The sequence below is a fragment of the Eublepharis macularius genome, chromosome 13 (genome assembly GCF_028583425.1).
Source record: "Eublepharis macularius isolate TG4126 chromosome 13, MPM_Emac_v1.0, whole genome shotgun sequence".
Classification (NCBI taxonomy): domain Eukaryota; kingdom Metazoa; phylum Chordata; class Lepidosauria; order Squamata; family Eublepharidae; genus Eublepharis; species Eublepharis macularius.
In genome coordinates, this window is record NC_072802.1 from 3,654,114 (window position 1) to 3,675,222 (window position 21,109).

The 21,109-nt window shown below is 52.6% G+C and overlaps 1 protein-coding gene across 3 annotated transcripts; it reads right to left on the reverse strand.

The window, feature by feature from the left end:
• Nucleotides 1–1,337: 1,337 nt before the first annotated feature.
• Nucleotides 1,338–18,558, reverse strand: EDA2R (ectodysplasin A2 receptor). 3 transcript variants are annotated; one of them, XM_054996825.1, is made up of 8 exons: nt 17,071–18,558; nt 16,356–16,466; nt 13,742–13,920; nt 12,687–12,772; nt 10,437–10,598; nt 8,951–9,097; nt 7,516–8,027; nt 1,338–7,000 (listed from the first exon to the last, which is right to left on the reverse strand). In XM_054996825.1, exons 1-8 carry the CDS (start codon nt 17,113–17,115, stop codon nt 6,938–6,940), a joined length of 1,305 nt encoding a protein of 434 aa, XP_054852800.1. In that variant the 5' UTR covers nt 17,116–18,558; the 3' UTR covers nt 1,338–6,937. The 3 variants fall into 3 exon arrangements, with proteins under 3 accessions (XP_054852800.1, XP_054852799.1, XP_054852801.1); XM_054996824.1 differs by having other exon boundaries at nt 1,338–8,027; XM_054996826.1 differs by lacking the exon at nt 17,071–18,558 and adding an exon at nt 16,936–16,969 and having other exon boundaries at nt 1,338–8,027.
• Nucleotides 18,559–21,109: the final 2,551 nt, after the last annotated feature.

Sequence of the window (21,109 nt, forward strand, 5' to 3'; positions counted from 1 at the left end):
TTATTGGGAAGTGGCATACACAAGGACTCGCAACAGATCTTATACACAGGAGCAGCCTGTGCACTTGTTTTAGGGCACTGGCATGAATCAACATATGGTTTATACTTGCATTACTAGTTACTGTTCACCTCTTATCAGTTCCCATTCTGGGAGAGCACGAAGAATCCCTTTAGTGCCATTCATCTTTTTCTTGCCACACCACACATATACCGGTTAGTCTAGCATTCCACTTACTTACCTAGTATGCAGTAACTTCATGCTGTGTTAAAAGAGCTACAGGGTTCCAAACCTCTGACGGAGCCATTTATTGAGGCGGCTCTTTGTGCATTTTTATCCATTGTATATAAGGGTGCTTGCTTCTGAGTAAGCCTGCCTAGAACTGGGCTGCACATCGCTTCGCCCAGGCAGCTCTGCACAGGGAAGGCACCCTGTGCCCTCTTTCCAAACCGCCATCTAGATTTATCTCCAAGAATAGAGTTCTACAATCTTGATGAAACACACCCAGAAACATTGGAAACCAAGCCTCAGAATAGAATATCAAATGAAGACAATTGTGTGAGTGCAGTCGCTATGTGAAGCTGTTCATGGCCTGCTGCAACCATCAATACCATACCACACAATACAAGAGAGAAGAGCATCAGGAGCATTTCTATACAGGTTTCTGGATGCCTGGGGGTGTTTGTTTACCATAAATCTTGTACAACTGACCGCAGAGGAAGGCCTCTGTGTATGTGTATGGTCTGCTTTAGTGTTGGTCATTTGACTGTATCATCATCTGTGTATGGAAAACGGTTTACCTATTTTTAACATACGTATGTTAAAAATTCAGGGCCTATGTTTTTAACTTTTTAATTTGAACTTTGTGTACACTGATAATAAATACCGATTTGGAATATTTTTTTTTCATATTTTACTCTGTAGCTTGACCCCTGTATTTTCCCCTCTTTCAAAACCGCCACCTAGATTTATCACCAAGGATGGAGTTTTACAATCTTTAAGCAACTGCCAATGAAACCTAAATCCTTTTTACCCACCCAGCCCCTTGCTCCAGTGTTAGGGGCTGGGGAAATGGTCCATGTTCACCTATCCTTTCTGGTTTGTCATTAAATTTTCTCTCCCACTGCAAATACTTCTTGGTTTTATTGATAAACCTTTGAAACACATCCTTTGAACAATAATACAGTATCATCTGGAAAAGGAAAACTTTTACTAAAATAACTATTCTTTTATTTCTTTTAACAGAAAGTATAAAATACTCAACAGCATTTGAAATTTAGGAGTTCATCAACGGAGCTCTGAATATTCCTCCAGAAAATAAAATGAGGACTCCATAAACCAACCATTAAAACGGCTATAATAAATTACATTGGCAACAATGTAGCAGATACAAAATATATAAATGTACACCATTATTTTTGAAAAATAACTTAAAAGTACAAAATGCCAACTCTGTATGAGGTTCCCAAAGAAATTCCTGGCTGCAAAACTTCAAACTATGTGAAAGAATTAGGCCCCCTGTAAATATCATGAATATTTTCTATTACGGAATTCAATACATACTTAACAATTGGAAGTCTCCTTACTGGCAACCTTTACAAGAAACCTTAAGAAGCCAATATCATACAAAGCCCTTACATCCCTACTGAAATGAGATGCTCATGCTCATTGTTGGATAGATTAATGCTCATTAATTACACACATGAAACAGCGAAAAGTTGATCCAAACACTTTTGACACTTTTGCAGGTCAGGCCTCTAGAGAACACTCCTGCTGTCTATAAGCCATTTTTTCATATTGTGTTGTGAAAAAATCAATCAAGCTGCTCCTCAGTTTCTAACAACGCCGCCCTAAGCAGAGTTAGACCCTTCTGCGTTCCCTGAAGTCAGTAGCTCTGCTTGGGATGTCCTGGTGAAAGTTCGGGTAGAGGAGTAGCTCTTCGTCCCCACCATCTTTCACGTACTCCTCGCTGAGGGGGGCAACCTGCCTCTTGCCAGGACTGACAGTCGTGCACCAGCCCAACCCAGATTCTGCTGTCTTCTGAGGGCCCAAGAGAGAAGGCGTCGGACGCATCACCCACTCCCTGGGGACTGCACACACTGCACGCTTTTACAGTGGGGACGCTGCCTAGTTCAGTCTCACTGCTGTCTGGCAACAGGGTTACTATAAGGCAGGATTCACACACACACCCCGTTTTTTCCAGAGCACATTAAAGTAAAAATTGTAAGTGTATCTAGAAGATCACCCCAATATCCCACGCGCAGGAAAGGGAATTCTTTCCAGTAAAAGTGAAATGTAACATTTAATTCATACAAGACCCCTTTCTATACCTTGGGGTTGTCTACAGACACCTTATGGCAGCTCACAACATGAAGCTGTATTACAGGAGCTTTCTGAGATTCAGTGTAACTAAAGGTCAAGGAAAGCCCACAAGGTCTCAGACAGAGACTTTGTTTGCAGACTGTTGAGTGGCTGTTGTCCTTTAACGTGCCTCTGAGGAAGCCCCACTGAATTTAATGGAGCTTCTGCATAAAGCAGGCACGGGCTCAGTTTGCAAGAAGAATTGCTTATGAAGAAAGTGCAGCTCCGCAGACAGTGTTGCATTAGATGACTACAAAAGGATTGGTTTTGCTACTCCATCAGCAGTCATCTTACAAGCAAAGCAAAAGGGGGCATTTCCTGAAAGAAGACTATTCTTCCGGCGGGACTGATTTTGCCCAGCGTCATGCTAATTGCTGCTACTCATGATTTCTGGAGACGGTCTGGAATAGTATGGTGGCTGGCTGGCTGGCTCCAATCAATTGACAAAGGGTAAAGGTCCAGAGTAGACATGGGCACGAACCAAAATTTTTTTTAATGAACTGGCGGTTTGTAGTTCGGTGCCAACGATGATCCTGAGATCGCGAACCGCAATGAACATTTTCTGTTGCCGAACCAATTCACGGTTCATGGTTCATTGGGTGTGGAACAGCCCTCGTGGCACTTAGAGAGCCCATATTCCCGGGGAGTGTTTTGCAAGCTCTCCTAAAGCCATCACCCAAGTTTGGACAAGATTGCAAAAGGGATCTTGAAGTTATACCCTCTCCAGTCCAAGGCCCCCAGGAAACTCCCACAAAAATCCAAGCTGAATTATACTCTCTGTCTCTCTCCCCAAAGGCTAGCAAGTGGCAAGCAAGAGCTCTGTCCCACTCTACTGCTCACTGAAAGTGAAACAGCCTGGGAGCCCACGGCTATTTATAAGCACAGGTCCCATTGAGCAACGCAGGTCTGTGTTTGGCCGTCAGAGCCGCCTATCAGGGTTTGCAAGGATGAGATTGAAGTGCCCATGGCTACAGGACACCCCCTTCCCCTTCCCTCCCCTGGGTGTCTTCTCCCAACTTGTAACTGCTTTGCAGCTCCGTGGTTGGAAGGAAGACCTGCTGGTCAAGGTAAGCTGGGCTTCCATTCAGGTTTCCAGGGCAACAGGAGGAGTACAGACAGAGTTCAGGCATTCCCCCGGCTCCGTTGCCAGGGTAATTGATTGCTGGCGCCTGAGTGTCTGGCTTCCCGAACCGCAGCTGAACGCACCGAACCAGGCTTCTCCCGAATGCTGGTTCGTTTGCCGTGGACAATCACGAACCGCTGGATCGCGATCGCCATTTTCATGGGTTTTTGAAGTTCGTAATGCGGTTCGTGCCCATCTCTAGTCCAGAGTGCTAGACACTTCCAGAAACTACACATCTACCTCAAACAGTAAAAAGGTGAAAAACTCTTTCTTCCAAAAGAGATGAGCTAATTGCAAATGGAAATTCCTATAATCTAATTTTCAGCTGAATTACATAACAAAATAAGCTAATTTTAATCTGTTAGTGGAGTCTGAATAGATCAACACCTGCATACAGAAATCCTGTGCTTGCACGAGTTGTGAAACCGTCAGTGCTGGGTGCTGTGCAGTCACAGTTCAGAAGTCTTTGGAGCATTGGCTGCATTTTCTAGTTCTTCCCAATAAATCAAATGCAAGCGGGAGACACAAGCAATGCCTGCGACACAACAACTGCCCCAACAATCCAAGGTGGCGGCCCATTTCTGGCTGGTGGAGCAGCATTCAGCTCCTGTAATAAGAAGGTGACTCTAAAAAGCTGATGGTGGATTGATTGTCCCCATGCTTCTTGAAATGTAAATAAAACTGTAAACCATGGGAGTCAAGTGGGGGCTGAAAAGAAGGTTACTAGGCAGATGGACAGGAGCAAAAGGGAGAAGAAAACTTTGCAGGCACGTGCCTGCCCCAGACCCAGCTGTGGGGGGGGGGAAGGGGGGGTCCAAGCAGAGGCGAAGGCACATCATGCAATTCCTCTGCCAGACTCAATAGATCTATATCAAGATTCACACGTGAACATTTATTTATTTAGAAAATGTAAAATCTCACTTTTCTATTAATCCTAAAGGTAGCTAACAAAAATACACCTTCAAATGTAGTAACAATTAATAGACCCTAACACAATAAACCAGCAAGCTTAAAGTAAAGGATGCTCCTCAAACGCTGCTGACGAGGTCTGCGGGGGGGGGGGGGGCTGCTGCATACAGCGTTTGCCTGGCTCCCTCCTCCCACTAGAGCTCACAGCGCCCCCGTCCCTCTGTGCTGAAATACCAAGTGAAGGCCACCCTTCTGCTCACAGAATCTAGATGGCCAATGCAAAGACTCAGCCCTCTTGCCCGCAGGCACACAATCCGGCACCAGGGGAAGGAAACACAAAGCCTACGCCCTGGTGCTTCTAGTGGTGAGCTCAAGGAAATTGCCCCAGAGAAAGACGGCCGTGCGCCTCAGAAGCCAGGAAGCAAATAGCATTAGACAAGCAGTATCCTGAAAGCAGCACTTATTAAACAAAGAAAGCATTTCCGCACTCTTGAGTCTGATCAAACTCAACTAAGAATTCCTCTTGCCGACAAGAACTCCCGGGTCTGCTGCACCCTATATACGGGGGTGCTATTGCAGGAACCCCAGCTATGAAGTCTAACCCTCTGTCTCTGGGCACCTGCATTGGGGTGGGGTGGGGTGGGGTGGTAACCTTCTTGGTAATGTTATCTGCCAGACGCAGCAAGAAGTTGCTAGAGTGGAAGTGATACTTGGGATATTCCAGTCTGGCCAAAAGAACATCGGGCCCCACATCGGCCTATGACGACCGACGCCTAACAGGGCTGAGGCTCTTGCTCCCACTGCATGCTAGAGAAGAAGGCATCTCCTCTAGGGCAGCTTTCCTCACCTCCTCTGCAGAAAATGCACCTCTCCAAGTCCTCTTTTCCATACCAGTGTTAAAAGACAGGCGTTTTCATCTCCTTGGCAGCTGGTCGTCCTGGGTCTGGCAGGATCTTATTCTCTATATTTGGGGGGAAAGAGACTCCACTGTGACTGCCCAAGGGCCAAAACTAGCTTCAGAAAGCTAAGAGATGCCGCCCCCGCCCCCTGCCCTGGCCAGCAAAAGTCATCGGAATATTAAGGCAAGATAACATCATCTGCAGAGGGACTAAAATGAAAACAGAGAATTTTTTTTTTAAAGCTGTATCTACTCGGAAAGCATAAACCTGAATCAGGATTCGAGTCCAGTAGCATCCTACAGAACAGCAAGATTTTTAGGGCATGAGCTTCTGAGAGTCAGACGCCCTTTGTCAGGTACACGACTTGTACTGGACCAAGTGAGCTGGATTCTCAAAAGCTTATAACCTGGAAGTCTCGAAGGTCTTTAAGGTGCTCCTGGACTCGAACCTTCTTGTTCCTCAGCAGGTCTTCACGGCTACCCACCTGAAACTGTCCTGAATGAAAATTCCCCCAACCCCCTGAAACAAAGTTTTCTTTCATCAGGAAACAAAACGAGCCACCATTTTGGGATCTTCCTTTTCTCCAAAATTACAGCTCAAAAGAGAAACAAAAGGAAGCTACGGCCCCCCTCTCAAGTGTGAAGTGGCACCACCAGCCAAATGCAACCCCTCTTTGCTGCCACAGACCTCCACAACATTCAGATCAATAAAGGCATGAAGAATGGAAATGTCAGGCCTGAACAAGACTGTTAGGAAGGGACATCAGACACTGCCGTCTCAAGTGGCAGCCATGCAATTCTCTTTAAGGGATGCAGGAGTCTCGGGGTGGCTCCTCACTCCATGGAATTCAATCACAGCAAGGTAAAGCATCAATAAAGAAATGCATTCAGCTCTCGTGGTTTCAAGGAAGAACAGCCCACAAAGAGTGAGCCACGCGAGGCAGCCACAAGCCGTTGGCTGCCAGACTAAAAACAAGAGGACCGCCCAACAAAGCTGATCCCGAGTCCACCTGTGTCAATGGATGTGCTTCAATGTCTGTAACAGACAGCAGACCTCTGGCCACGGCCTCTCCAGCAAATATTATCAAGATGATCCAGAAGAAGAACGGCAAGAAGGAGATCATCACCTGGGTTTGCTTGTCAAGCTGCTTCACGATTTCACTTCAAGGTGTGATGGTTCTCACTACACAAGCTGAACCCCATTTTGGCAAGCAGCCTGCCCGCCTTGGCATCTCCAGCGGCAAGAAGGCCTGGCCCTCCCAGCTGCCGGGGTTGTCTGCCGTCCAGCGCCTGGAACTCTGAGCTGCCTGCTTTCCCGTGAAATCACTGCCAGGCAACAGTCCGACCTCAAAGCAGGGGAACTTCTGCAGAGCTCAGGGCAAACAGAACAACCAAGATTTCCACCTCCAGGCAGTTGGGCAACAGGATCCTCAGGTTCAGAGTGGGTGGTGGGTTGGGGGCCCCAGATCCATCTCCACGTGACTGCAGTCCCTGATCCCCGGCAAAGTTGGATCCCAGTGCAGAGCAGGAGATGACACCAAGGACTGAGGGATGCAGCCCGCTGAGGGAGGTGGTGATGACGTGAATAAAGTCCTGCTTGATCTCACGGGATCGAGACAACTGCCTCCGCTCCAGCAAAGGGGGCTCCATCACTCACCCACTCGGGCGATATCCCCGATCTCGTCCACAGGGCTCTGGACATCGCCCCCCTGCTACGAAAAGCCACCCAGAGGGTTCATCAGGACAATCTTGCCAGCATCATTCTATCAGCAGCCCCCACAAGGACCACAGGAGTCAGGCCTGCAGTGGGTGCTGAGCCCTGGCCCTGAAGGATGGCCAGCGGGGACTCAGCCTGCCCATCCCCACCCAGCTCTGACCCCTCACCAATGCTGCCTTGAGCTCCTTGGAGGAAATGCAGGAGGAAAAGGAAATCCGTCACGAGGCAAGGGACTGCACAGTTTAGATGCACAACGTTAAGAGCAGAGCCCAGACCTTCCTTTCTCGAGAGTCAAGCCCAAATGCCTGCCACCTTTACACTGGGAAGGACAGACTACAGGCCAGCAAAGCAAACACAGCCTCGTTGCTAAAAGTACGTTGTGCCTGTGTGCAGCCGAAGCCTCACAGCCGCCGGGGAGGGAAAGGCGGAGCAGCCAAGCTCCAGTCAGTCCCTTCTCCCTTGTGCTCTCTGGCTGTTCTGGCCCAGGGAAAGAGGGCCGGGGCAACTTACCAACTGCTCCCCACTTTCAGCAGCAGGATTTTGGAAGGACAGGCATGAGTGGTGGGGAGACCCGAAAGCGAGCTTGGCCTGGGCCGTTGGGTCAACGCAACTCACTGGTGCCAGCGCAGTCCTGCCTCTCAGGGCCCCCCTTTCCTCTTCAGCAGCCTCTTTGTCCAGGAGCTTCGCCCGAGAGGAGAAGTTCTGCAGGTCCAGCTCTGTGCATTCCACCGGGGCGTGAGGCCAGGGGTGCTGCAGCTCAGTGGCACACGAGGAGAGGGGCGTTGGGTTGTCGGGGTCCCCGGCAGAGTCGTGCCTCAGCTCGGTGAAGGAAGAGCCCCCAGCGGAGCAGTCGCTGCAGCCCGAGTTCCGGAGCAGGGGCTGGGTGTCCCAGGGGCTCCTCGCCTGCAGGGCTTTGGGACTGATCGGGATCAGCTTGGAGACGTCTTGATCCGGCTGCGGACTGGCCAGATGAAACCCACGCACCTCACCTTCAGAGAAGAACGGGGCAGCTTCAGCAGGACCTGAGGCCGGAAACAGGACAGTCGAGGAGCACTCATTTTCCCATCACTGTCTTCCAGAAGAAGCCCTTCTTTCCTCTGGCTGCCCCCCCCTTTCCTCACAAGGAGGACTGTGCCTCCCTTTGGGGCCCCCAGCCACAGACGGAACTGGACAACCAACCCCCTCTTCGGGGAATATCAGCCAGCCGCGCCTGCCACAGAACTGTTTCATGAAACGGGGACAACTGCGCTCACGCAGCCCCCCACCCCACCCCCATCTCCTTCTGTCAGATGCACCTGCCACGGAGACCCACATTACGCCATCAGAACAAGCTCCTCCACACGGAGGCCAGCACATTTCCACGGGGCCACTGCATTTGGAGTTCAAGGCAGCCATTCGACAGCAGGAGGGAGGAGGCTGAGCTCACGCCCTGGGGTGCCAAGCCCCCTCACAACACTCTCACAGGGGAGGTCTTGCAGCAGCCTCTTCCATGCCTCTGGACACAAGCCCAGCCCAGCCTCCAAATGATCGCCTGCTGCCATGAAAAAGACCACGAGGGGGACAGAGGTGGAAGGAGCAGTGGGCTCTCACACCAAGGTAGCCACAGAGGCCTCGGTTAACACCAGCTATTATACACATATAGGGTATGATCTGGCCAATGGGAGGCACTTTGAGTCCCACTGATTTCACCAGAGGAGTTAAGCATGTGCTTGAGTCTCTGCCATTTAAAAAAAAAAGTGGAAAGTGCTTAACTGTGGGTGGATTGCGCCCAGGTTGCATACTGATGTGGCTGCACACACATGAACCCTGGCTCGACCCCCAGCACAGCAGATACGCCAGGGACACACGAATACATGAGCACCTGACCCGACATGGATTAAATGAACTCCAGGGATTCCTTTGCCCCCCGCCCCAAAGCCCAAGGGCACAACCATTAGGGAGTCACCTTCCAGTGGTCCGTGGCAAGGGCTCGCGCTCTGGATACCCAAGCAACAGGGACTCGGCAGTTGCTCTTGGCAAGGGAACCCGGCTGGCCTGGCAGCAGCCTGAAACGACACCCTCTGGCCAGAGAAATCCCGAGTCCTCAGGAACACTGGCCAAAGATACAGAAGGAGGAAAAAACACTCTGAGCCCCATGGCACGTAAGAAAATATTTGTTAGCCTGGCAAGAAAGCCCACAAAAGTTACTAGTGCATTTTCATTTTACTGCCCCGCATCTCTCAGCCATTAGGCTTTTATGCATAATGACAGCTTGAAGGAGAGGAAGAGAACCAACCTCTAGCCCAGTTTAATAAACCATTAATTGTTAACACAAAATAGACCCTCTGGAACTGTGTCCAGTGTTTGATAGCCTCCATGTCTTTACAACACCCCTCGGGAGCAAGTCCCTTTCATTCTTGTTTTTCTCATGTGGGCGGATAATGAAAGTGACTGCCTAAACATCCATTCATTCCACCATGGCAAGATCCCGAAGGAGGGCTGGTGAGTCCGAGTCTGACAAACTGTCTACTTTCCATTCTCCTAGTCACAGAATCATAGAATCATAGGGTTGGAAGGGACCTCTAGGGTCATCTAGTCCAACCCCCTGCACAATGCAGGACATTCACAACTACCCCCCCCCCGACTGCCCCAGTGACCCCTGCTCCATGCCCAGACAATGACAAAACACCTCCAGGATCCCTAGCCAAACTGGCCTGGGGAAAATTGCTACCTGACCCCAAGGGGGCGCTGTAAGAAGGCCACAAGAACTAAGCACTGATGTAACCCATTCTGCCCTCCCCCTCATGATCTGCCCGGGTTCACAGAATCAGCATTGCTGTCTGATGGCCATCTAGCCTCTGCTTAAAAAACCCCAAAGAAGGAGAGCCCACCACCTCCCAAGGAAGCCTGTTCCACTGAGGGACCGCTCTAACTGTCAGGAAGTTCTTCCTAATGTTTAGCCGAAAACGCTTTTGATTTAATTTCAAGATGATGGTTCTGGTTTGACATTCTGGGGCAGAGGAAAACAACTCCACACCATCCTCTATATGACAGCTCTTCAGGTACTTGAAGATGGTTTTCATATCACCTTTCAGTTGCCTCCTCTCCAGGCTCCTTCAACCTTCATAGGACTTGGTCTCCAGACCCCTCACCATCTTCATTGCCCTCCTCTGGACACGTTCCAGCTTGTCTATATCCTTCTTAAATTGAGGTGCCCAAAAGTGAGCACAAAACTCTAGGTGAGGTCTAACCAGAGCTGAGTGGTGTCCCGTGTTCATATTGTGTCTAGGAAGCCGGAAGTTCCCTTCCAGGAGGGGTGTGTGTGTGTGGGGGTGTGTGTGATAGTAGTCAAAGACCAGAAAAGGATGGGGAGGATGACCCTTAGGAGAGAGGCAGCCATCTCAGCCAGGCCCGGGACAGTGAGGGGCTGCAGGTGCCCAAGGCTAACTCACCACGCTGGCATTGGCTCTTCCAGAACCGCTGGCAGTAGAGGAGCGAGAGGAGGGAAACCAGCACAAGGACAACCAGGGCACTTGTGGTGATCACCACCAGGGACGTGTCAAGGGGAGGTCCGGGAGGATTATCTATCTTCACGGGGCTAACTCTTGAACGGCCTGCAAAGATGAGAGCCACAGGATTGGTGAGAGAAAAGCGAATGGACCGTCTCTTTGGAATGATGGACGACTAAAGACTAACACACACACACACAAGCAGCAATTCTAAGAATGTCTACTCAGGAGTAAGTCTCATTATATTCAGTGGCACTTACTCCAGGATTGCAGCCATAATCCTACTATATAAAAGGCTAACCGTGTTCCACACAACTCACACCCCACCCTGGTGCGCCTCCAGAGGGTGCTGCTGTAAAGGAAAGCCCAGATGAGGCAGCCAGACTTCGAGAGAGTGTGCCACGGCGGGAAGCCCAGGCCAGGATCAGGCGCAGAGCAGGCGGCAATGCCTGCCCCCCTGCCTTCATCCAGCTGGGATCCATAGCAGAGCAGGTAACAATGCCTGCCCCGCCACCTTCACCCAGCTGGGATCAGGAGCAGAGCAGGTGACAATTCCTGGCCCTCGCCTTCACCCAGCTGGAATCAGGAGCAGATTGTTGAGCAAGTTGGCAATGCCTGCCTGCCCTTCACCCAGCTGTGAGCAGGATCGGAGAAGGATGCAATGCCCACACACCATCTTCACACAGCTGGGATCAGGCACAGAGCAGGTGGCAATGCTCACCCACCCTTTACCCAGTTGGGATCAGGCACAGAGCAGGAGGCAATACCCACCCTCCACTTTCACCCAGCTGGGTGGAGCAGGTGGAAATGCCCATCCCCTCTTCACCCAGCTCAGATCAGGAGCAAAGCAGGTGGCAATGCCCACTCCCCCCTTCATCTGGCTGAGATCAGGAGCAGGTGGCAATGCCCATCCCCCACCGTGACCCAGGTGGGATCAGGTGCAAAGTAGGTGGCAATGCCCTCTGCCCCTTCACCCGGCTGAGATCAGGAACGGAACAGGTGGCAATGCCCCCCCTTCACCCAGGTGGGACTAGGAGCAGAGCAGGTGGCAATGCCTGCCCCCTCCTTCACTCAGCTGGTATCAGGAGCGGAACAGGTGGCAATGGCCACCCCCTTCACCCGGCAGGGATCAGCCATGGAGCAGGAGGAAATGCCCGTCCCCCCTTCACCCAGCCTGGATCAGAAGCAGAGCAGGTGGCAATGCCCACCCACATTCAACTTGCTGGAATCAGGCATGGAGCAGGCGGTAGTGCCCACCCCCCACTTCACCCAGCCGGAATCAGGCACAGAGTAGGAGGCAATGCCGGTCTCTTCTTCACCCAGCTGGAATGAGGCGGCAAAGCAGGTGGCAATGCCCACCTACCCCCTTCACTCGGCCGGGATCAGGTGCAGAGGAGGTGGCCATGCCCGTCCCCCCTGCTTTCATCTGGTCAGGATCAGTGACAGGAGGAGGGAATGCCCATCTGCCTGCCATCCCCTTTCTAGAGTCCATTGTATTTTCCCCCACAATGGGCTTTGTTGCTAGTCATATATAAATGATCATTTGGGATGGGCAGAAAGACTATGATATAACACGCAATGGTAGATTTCCACCTTCCAGATTTAAAAAATGGAGTTCTCTGACTCCATAGAGTCAGAGAACTCCATTTTTTTTAATCTTCATAACTTGGGAGGAAATAAGCTGGGCACACTCCCATTCCGAAGTGGTGCACACCGACCAGTGCAGCAAATGGCCGCCTTCATCAGTTCCGGCTGTGGCCCTAGTAACAGTTGGAAAAGATGTTTTGTTCTACTAAAGGAAACAAATGATTTGGTCATTCAGCACAAGCAGTCCTGGGGGCAGAATTCAGAACTGCAGAAATCTCTGCTTTCAAAAAACTATTCCCCCACCCCCCACCTCCAGTTTTTATGCCTGGCAAAATCTCAAAAGCTTGGTGGGAGGTCAGAGCTGGTCTTCCAGTGGTCTGGTTCCTCCAGAATTCCTCCCCATGAGCAGCAGAAGCAGAATACATTTTTGCAAAAAGAGGCATTGGTTCCACAATCCAGTTTCTCCTGGTGCAAATCTTTAACTCCTTTTCCCAGCAGTCTTCACATCTCTCTCTGCAACCAACATAACACTCTGGAATTATCCAGCTTAGGAAAAGCAGGCAGGAATATGACCAGTGACTAGCCGAAGTACTGGCTGGCACCTACACTGAGGCTCGGAAGGGGGGGTCTGCTTCGTGCAGGGGAAGCATTCGAGGTCCTGCAGTCCTCCAATCTGGGTTTTACTGTAGAAGCTGCCAAGAGAAAGGAAACAGATGCTGCATGGGCCTGAGAAATGGGATGAGACAATCAGGTAATAAATGTAGGGCTACGATCCAGTACGCTTGTGCAAAGGGCGAGGTGTGGAGCTCCGATACGTGAAAAATGAACAGCTGACAAACAAGGGGGAGGAGAGGAAGGGAATTAGGCGGCCTGGCTCAAGCCCCCCACCTCCTCCCTCCCTCCCGGCACCTTGCAGGGCGCTCCTCCCCTCTAACGCGTCCAGCAATTCAGACCCAGCCACGAAGAGCCCTGCTCTTGCTGCAAGCAGCTGCATAGGAGGAAGCCGGATCGGGGCCATGGTCTGAGTGACACTGACCCAAGTACTGAGCAAAGCAGCTGCTTTCTGAAAGGACACCAATTCATTCATCTCATACTTTCAGCCCACCAATCCGGTCACGCAAATTGGCCTTCAGAGATACTCCGAGAGGTGAAGATCTGACTGAAAGTGCAATCTTAAGAACGTCTCCCTGGGAGTAAGCCCCATTAAACAGACCCAAGTAGGCTTCTGTTTAGGATTGCTTTCTGGCAGCAGTCCTCAGCAGAGATACTCCTTTCTTTAGAGTCCACTTGTTTGTTTAGGATCACACTGTCAGAGGAGCAGCGTGGTCTGTGGCGGTTATGTGCCAGTGTGCACAATCCACAGCTACAACAAACTATTTTCTTTAGGTGGACAGGTTAGCCCAGTGAGTTAACAAGCTTTCCACCTTCAACAATCCCTCTCCTCGCTGTTTTTTCTGCCACAGAACCTCTGTCTGGCATGGGGGGGGGGATTCAAAGCCGGGTCTCCTGGATCTCAGTCCAACACTTGAATCGCTACATCAAGCTGGCATTTAACTGGTTAATGCTCTTCAATCCCTTTGCAATACGACTCCCCTCCTGTATGACTTTCCTTATATAAATCGCGTGTTTGCAAGAGATTCTGTAGGACCCCTTGCACTTACCCTGAGAAGCACGCTCCGCAAACTGCATCCGAGGCGGCCGTGCACTGGGACTTCTGGATCCGGTTGATGAGGCTGCAAGAGAGGCAGGGCTTGCAGCCATGATGGCCCCAGCTGTCCTTAAATCTCCTGGGATGGCACGGTGCACATTGTGCATCGCTACCTTCCCCATAGCCACATTCCTGCAAGAAAGACAGCAGACGCGTCAAAACAGCCGCGGGGTGCCTGCATATTCACCACTAGATGACTGCAGCGGAAGTGTCAGGCAGCCGGTATAGAGGAACCATCACAGATAAAAACGGCACAGAGGGCTTCTGCATTAACTGGAGGCTTGTCAAAGGAGGCCCCTCGCCCCTTAGAGCAAGAGAGTCTCTGGCCCTGCCCATCCCCTCCCCTCACCCCCATCCCCTCCCCTCACCCCCATCCCCTCCCCTCACCCCCAAGGCTTCCTTCCGCCCAGCCTGGTAGGAGGCAGACAGGGCCAGAAGCAGCTTCATGTCAGAAGGAAAGAGGCGGGTAAAACTGGGAAGGCAGGACGTGTGAAGGGAAAGGGGGGTGGGCATGGGAAGCACCGGTGGGGCAGGTGGCAAGTGCCCCTCTCAGCTCCTCACCTCTGTGGCAGAAAGTCTTGTTTGGCCACAGTAACAAGTGGATCCAGAGGAGTGAGCCGTGTTCGTCTGTAGTTGCGGAATAGTAAAGAGTCCAGTAGCACCTTTAAGACTAACCAACTTTATTGTAGCATAAGCTTTCGAGAGCCACAGCTCTCTTTGTCAGATGCATCGCCTGAAAAGGGCTCTCTGCATTGGGACTCAGCACCACTAAGAGGCACTTCCAGCTAACCACAGAAATGGCTTTGGGACAAAGGGGTGCAAAGGGGTTTCTGGCTTGAAAAGCAGCACTCTGAGTTAGCAGTGTGCATCCCTCCCCCCCAAATCGGGAAGGTCTGGATTTCAAGGACATAACCCTGATCAGATTCTCTAACTGACTGGAGAATCCCAAAGTTATCCAGCCATCATTTTCTATGGGGAAAACTATCTGGTGGGCTGGGAGGGGTGGTGGTCATTTTTCAAGTAAACTCCAAATGTGCAGGGAAAATGCTCCTTCCTGTCCAATAAAGGTCCCAAGATTGGATCCCGGGGTCCAGTTCTGTGGGCCCCTGAACAAGCAGCCCTCAGCCACTCGCCATTGTTTCCTAGGGGGAAAACATTTCCAAAGCTTTCCAGGCAAAGAGAAACCCGAAGCACAGGCAACCCTAGGCCAAAAGCCGGTCCCAAATGCAAGTCCTGCTCTCATGCAAGCTGAACCAACAGAACCAAAGTGAAGGAGGGGAACCAATGTCCAACCAGAGAACCCCAATGCAGAAGTAGAGAATCCCGAACTGAAGCGAGGGGGTGAAGCTCGCCTGAGCCTCAGAGTTTAAAAACCAGCTTGGTCAGTGTCTTGAAGGGCTCTTTGAGAACTCCAGCAGGGGCGGAGGAGTAGGATGGGGTGGGGATCCACTCTGCCTGCTGCCCCTGCCAGCCTTGCGCGGCTCTCCTGCTGCGGTGTGGAGCTTGCCTCTGCCTCATGCTACCGGTTGCCCTCTCACTTGCTGCTGCTTCCGCTCTTCTGCAGCAGCCTGTGGCCAAATACATCTGGCCCAGCAGAGTTTGGATCCCCAGATATGATCCAGAGTTCTCCCCTTTGATCTGGCATAGCCAAATTATGCCAAAGCAGCATCAATGTGGCTGCTTAGCCAGATCACGAATCTTTGTTTGTACACCTCTCCTTTGAGTTGTGCTTATGAATGGAACCAGATTCAAACAAGGGTCAGACACATTCATGGAGAAGAGACTGACGGGAAGTTACTTGCATGAAGGCGACATGGAAACTCCAGGTTTGGAGGCAGCCTCTCTCCAAAGGCCAGTTGCTGGGGAAAGAGGGGTGGGCCAAAGCTGTTGCCTTCATAGCCTATATTTGGTTTACTGGTTTAGATGGGCCTTTGGTGTGATCCAGCAGAGCTTCTCTAATGATCCCACAAAGTGAGCCTACAGCACCTGCTTTTCCCTCCTAGGAGACCAGATCCAGCCCCCCCGCCCCCCCCCCCCGAAGCCAGGCAACAGCAGTGGGAAAGAGGCCTTGGGGGACTGGAGCGAAGCAAAGTAGTGCTGGGCCACACCTGACCCAGTCCTAAGCAGCTCATTCGTATGCCCAGAATTCAGTGGCCAGACTGAATCCATTGGGGAGGGCTGGCGTTTTGTTCTCAGCATGCCCTCATCTACAGCGCCCCCCACCCCCCACCCCCGGTAGCAACCTGCTTTAGAATACCTCTAGCTTTCTCTTGTAATTTCAGAAATATTCACGTTTGAACAGGGAAGCAGCTCTAGTTGAATGGGAGAGCTTATGCTTAGCAGAAGGGCCAAGTCTCTCTGGTCTGGCAAAGATCTCTGCCTGAAGCCCAAGGAGCCCCTGCTGGTAGAGGAGAGTCTGCTGAGCTGGATGATGGACTGTCACAGGGTGGGTGGGTTGCTTGGGGTGGTTTAGTTTGGGGACACCAGAGTGCAGAGGAGCCAGGATCACACAGCTGGGATCTGGTCCTGGAAGATCTTGTCTGCAGTACTGTCAATGCTCCAGTTACCTTGGAAAGCTCCAGTCCAGGTCCACATTCCATGCAGGGGGTGCACTTCCCATGGGCATCCAGGTACTCGCTCTCTCGGCATTCCACAGGGTTGGCCAGGGGTTGTGGTGTCTGGGGAAGGCAAAGAAAGATAACAGCATACCAGGGAACTGAACGGACTGCAAGCTGGGCTAGCTGTAGCCATAGGAGACGAGTGTCGCCATCCTTCCCGATGGCACAGAACCTGGTCCTAGATAGCAAGCTGAGCGACAGAGCCCCAGGATGAAATGGAGGCCCGTCACAAAGGCCACCCACTTCCCAGTTAATGGCAGAGGGGTGGTGAGAGAGGGACACGCCGCCCCTTCCTAGCCTGCCCCGTGGGCATTCAGATACAGCTACTTGTTGAAACAGAACACTGCCCTTAATGGGCTGCCACAGAGGAAACCAGCCTGCAGCAGAGGTGAGCCTGCTGCCAGCTATCACAAGAGGGGGGTGGGGGGTGGGATCTTCTAAGACAAGACATGGGCGGGGGGGGGAAATCTCTGTAGGAAGGAGAGCTAGACACTTGCGTTCTACAAAAAATAAGAGCCACGAGTCTCACAGTTCAGTTCCAGCTACTGCATGCTGTGTTAGGAGCCGTCCTTCTATGCTTCCCTCTGCACAGCCTCCTGTGCCCACATTCACGAGCTGGTATACTTTACGGAAGGGACCAGATGCCCGTGCAGTGGATTCATACCTCTGTGACAAGCAGCAGCAAAAGCAGTAGCGTGGATCCAATCATGTTAATTCATTCCTGTTTGGCGGCTTCTTGACTAGGGACCCAGAAGTCAATGGCCAGCAGCAGCCACCTTCTGAATGTGGCTCCTTGGAATCCTTGGGGAAAAGGAATAAAGATACAGAAGCATTCATTAGCATTTTGCAACCAAAAAACCCCACTGATAGGTGGGATGGAGTCCACATATATTTAGTTAAGAGATTTCTATGGCCCCTCATCACAACTGCTTGAGGCACCTTGTAAATTATTGCTATAAAAACGAGAAGCCATGGGACATAAACAGCATTTAAAAAGTCATTAAAAGAGACCTCAGAACAGATGCAGAGCAAGTTGGAAAGATAAAAGCCTTGGCAAAAAGATACATTTTGGCCAGGTGCCTAAAGACAATGAAGTAGGCGCCACACACAAACCTCAAGGGGGGGGCATTCCAGAGGCGAGGCACCACCACAAACAACACCCCACCTCAACTCTGGAGGCAGGGGCACAGGGAGCAGGACTTTTCCTGCCCTCTGCTGCAGCACGCAACAGCCTTTCTAGCAACAAGTCAAACTTACTTTATTTAGGGAATTTCTATGCCATCTCTCCAGAGTCCTGCTCAAGGTGGCTTAAAAGTAAAAACATTATCAACACTATAAAAACAAGAAACTCCTGGAAGGAGCTGGCATACTGCAGTGTCCGGAGGTCGGAGCTGGGAAATCCTTCTTTCAAATCCCACCGCTGCCAACATTCACTAGGTAATCTTAAGCAAGAGCCTATTTTCAGCTTTTGAGTTCCTCACCCCATGCACAGTTTGGGGAGGAAAACACCACTTTACAAGGAAGTTGCAAGTGTTACTGAGATCGTTCCAAGAGGTGTTCTGTGAATTCCTTAACACGTTAACAGTTATTATTATTGGTTGTTGTGGATTTTCCGGGCTGTATTGCCGCGGTCTTGGCATTGGCACAAGATCTTGGCACAATGCCAAGACCATGGCAATACAGCCTAGAAAATCCACAACAACCATCGTTCTCCAGCCGTGAAAGCCTTCAACAGTTATTATTATTATTATATGTGCAAAGAGCAGGCCTGGGAGAAGAACAACTCCAGGCTTGCTTGGCAAACTTTTCCTTCTTAAATCAAAAAGTTTTCCTGGATTAGAAGTCAGTCAGAGGTATTACTTCTCCAAAAGGAAAAACAATAATCTCTACTCCCCTGGTAAGGAGGCTCTGTTCACATTCAGCACCACAGTAGCCTACTCTGTCAGCTGCTCCTGCTTGCCTCTGCCTGCTGCCTACACAGCAGGGCCCTTGATGCAGGGATCCAGTGCCTTCTTCCTGGGAGAAGTTGGACCACACCTGCACTCTGAATCAACAGGCTTCTCTTCTGAGCCGGGAAAGGGGGATTCAGATCTGCATCTCCTGGATCCTGCTCCAGCACGAACTACAGCACCAGACAAGCTCTGAAAGCCCAGGCCAGTTCTCAAACCCCCTTTCTCCCCCCCCTCTTTCTCCCCAATATGGACCTAAAGTCCTTCATGTTATTCTCAAAACAACAACCCTGTGAGGTAGGTGTGACTAGCCCAAGGTTATCTAGCAGCCCTCTGTGGCAGACTGGGAAACTGAACCTGGGTCTCTAAGGGCATAATTATGTAATTACTGCCACTGCGGCAGACCAGAGTCACACTCAGATGTAGATCAGGGGAACTCAGACTCAAAAATGCTCATTTGCTCTGCACAGCTAAGGTCCTGGTTTCCCTCCCGCTGGGTTTTTGCCAATAGAAAGGGGGACGGGACACTTTTTGCTCCTTGTCCCTGGTTCCCTGCGTCTTTCTCCTCCCTTACAGCACTGAGCAAATGAGCTCTTTTTAAGATGAGTTTTCCTGATGTGCATTTGACTGAGTATCCGGTCGTGCACCCATGAACTGACAAGCGTCGGGCATATTGTAGAGCCTGGTCTTTAACTCCTAGTTAACTCCTAGTTAACGCCACTGCTCCACACTGTCTCTGCTAGCTCAAGGAAGCGGCTAACCCCCTTTACTTGGTCACAGGGGGACTATCCCCCACCCTCCCGGTCTGCGCTGCCTCCATGTCTCTTGCTTCTCATGAGTAAACCTTTGCTTCCCTTGCAAACAACAGGAATATTCCGGACCTAATCTGGGCCGGGGAGTCCCTTCATTTGGGGCAGCGCACCTCCCGCCATCACCCTGAAGCTGGTGCCGGCGCTCAGGCGGCCCCCTCTGTCTTCTGACGCGTTGGGTGTGGCGCGAAGCCCCCGCTCACCACGACAGGAGCCCCGCGCTCGCCCCCCCCGTCCCGCAACCCGCAACCCGCGGGCTCGTTCCTCTTCTCCCCACGCACCGCCTTCGTTCTGCCCCCCCCCCGCTCCTCCTGAGCCCAGCCAGGGCCCCTTGCCCCGGCCGTGGCTTTTAATAGACCGCTGACGCCATCGAGACCAACGGGAGCGTGGAAATCCCCCTCCCGCAGGCTCCTCCGAGTTCGCCTCCACCGCGTGGGCTTGCAGCAGCCCTCCGCCCGGGGCACCCGCAGTCCGCGCTGGAGGGAGGGCGCTTGCCTCCCTCTCGCCCGGGGCAGTGGCCAGGGCCGGCTCTTCTGCCCGGGCAGGCAGTGCTGCAGGGCCGCGCAGGGACATGCCCGGGCAGCTCCCTCGCTCGCTCGCTCGGCCTGACCCGGCCGGCGCAGAGGCCAGACGGGCCGACGAGGCTCAGGGAGACCGGGCTCCGCTTCGGCTTGGCGGTGGACGCCTGCCGGGGCGCCTCGGGCCAGCCCCCCGCTCCCCCCTCCGCCGAGCCGACCCCACGCGGAGGAAAGCCGAACCAGGGCAGCCGCCTTGGGTCCCCGCCGGGGAGAGCGGCCGAGTGCCAAGGAAGCGCCGAGCACGGAGCCGGCCGGGCACAAGCCTCGCCACACACCAGGCGGCCCGCCCGGCCCGGCCCGGCCGGCCCCCAAGAGCCGGCAAGCCCTGACACGCCCCAGCAGAAGAGGCGGCGGCCGCGGCCGGCGCCCTCCCGCCGGGGCTCCGGAGCGCGGCCGACACCGGGCACGGCAGCCGCCCTCGACGCCGCCAGGCAAGGCAGCCCCGCGACATGCCCGGGCCCGGCAGCCTCCCGCCCGCGCTGGCACAGGAGAGGCGCCGCTCGCCGTCCCGCGCCCGGCTCCCCGCGGGCGGACCACCGGCGGGGGCGCTTACCTGACTCGGCGGCGCACACCTGCGGCAAGCGCGGCTCTCCAGCCCGCCCCGGCTCAGCGAAGCGCCGCGAGGCTCCGCCCGAAGAAGCGGAGCGGCTCCCGGCCGGCCTCCTCGTTGGCTGCCGCCCGGCCGCTATGCAGATGAGGCCCCGAGGGGCGTCTCTAGCGGAGGTGTCAGCGGCGGGCCCGGGGCCTTGTCCCTGAATGGGCTCCGGCCGGCCAGAGGCGCCCCCGGTGCGCTGCGTGACCGTCTCCCGGACGGCTCTCCCTGGAAGCGGCGGCGATTCTCCCAAGGGCCTGTCGGGTCTTTCCAGCAAGCTTTCTCTTGCAAGGAGCTCTTGAGTCAAGCCTCCCTCCGACAGTTCACGGCCAGTTAAAACGTCCGTGGAAAGAGACGCGTGTCACGCTTGGAACCCTGCGCAGGCTTTCCGTTTTAACGGGGAAGTAACCGTGTTCAGCTGCTGGGGCAAAATACCGTCCTAAGCGTACTTTAAATTAATTCTTTCCCCCTCTAGCACTCTTGAACACGTGATTGTATGGGGAGGTGGGTCATTCACACATGCCTGCAGCAGCTCCAGGGCCTGGAAGAATCAGCTCCTCTGCAGCATTCGAAATGTTTGCTCTGTCTAAGTTGGGACATACTAAAACTAAGGAGAGCAATTGCCCATAGAGAATGAATGATTGCTAATAGGGAATAATGGAGGGCAAGCTTGCCAATAGGGAATACTGGAGAATTAGCATGCCCAAAGAGAAGAATGGAAATCACACTTGACCATAGGGAATAACGGGGACAGGAACTGCCCATAGGGAAAAAT

Bases quoted from the DNA above. Each gene is read 5' to 3' on its own strand.
- EDA2R (XM_054996824.1), bottom strand. From the start codon at position 17,115: ATGATTGGATCCACGCTACTGCTTTTGCTGCTGCTTGTCACAGAG. The intron at 12,773-13,741 runs GTAAGTGCAAGG...TTCTCTTGGCAG, and splicing joins TGCGGAGCGTGCTTCTCAGG to CTTCTACAGTAAAACCCAGA. The intron at 10,599-12,686 runs GTAGGTGCCAGC...TCATCTTTGCAG, and splicing joins CCCCCCTTCCGAGCCTCAGT to GCCGTTCAAGAGTTAGCCCC.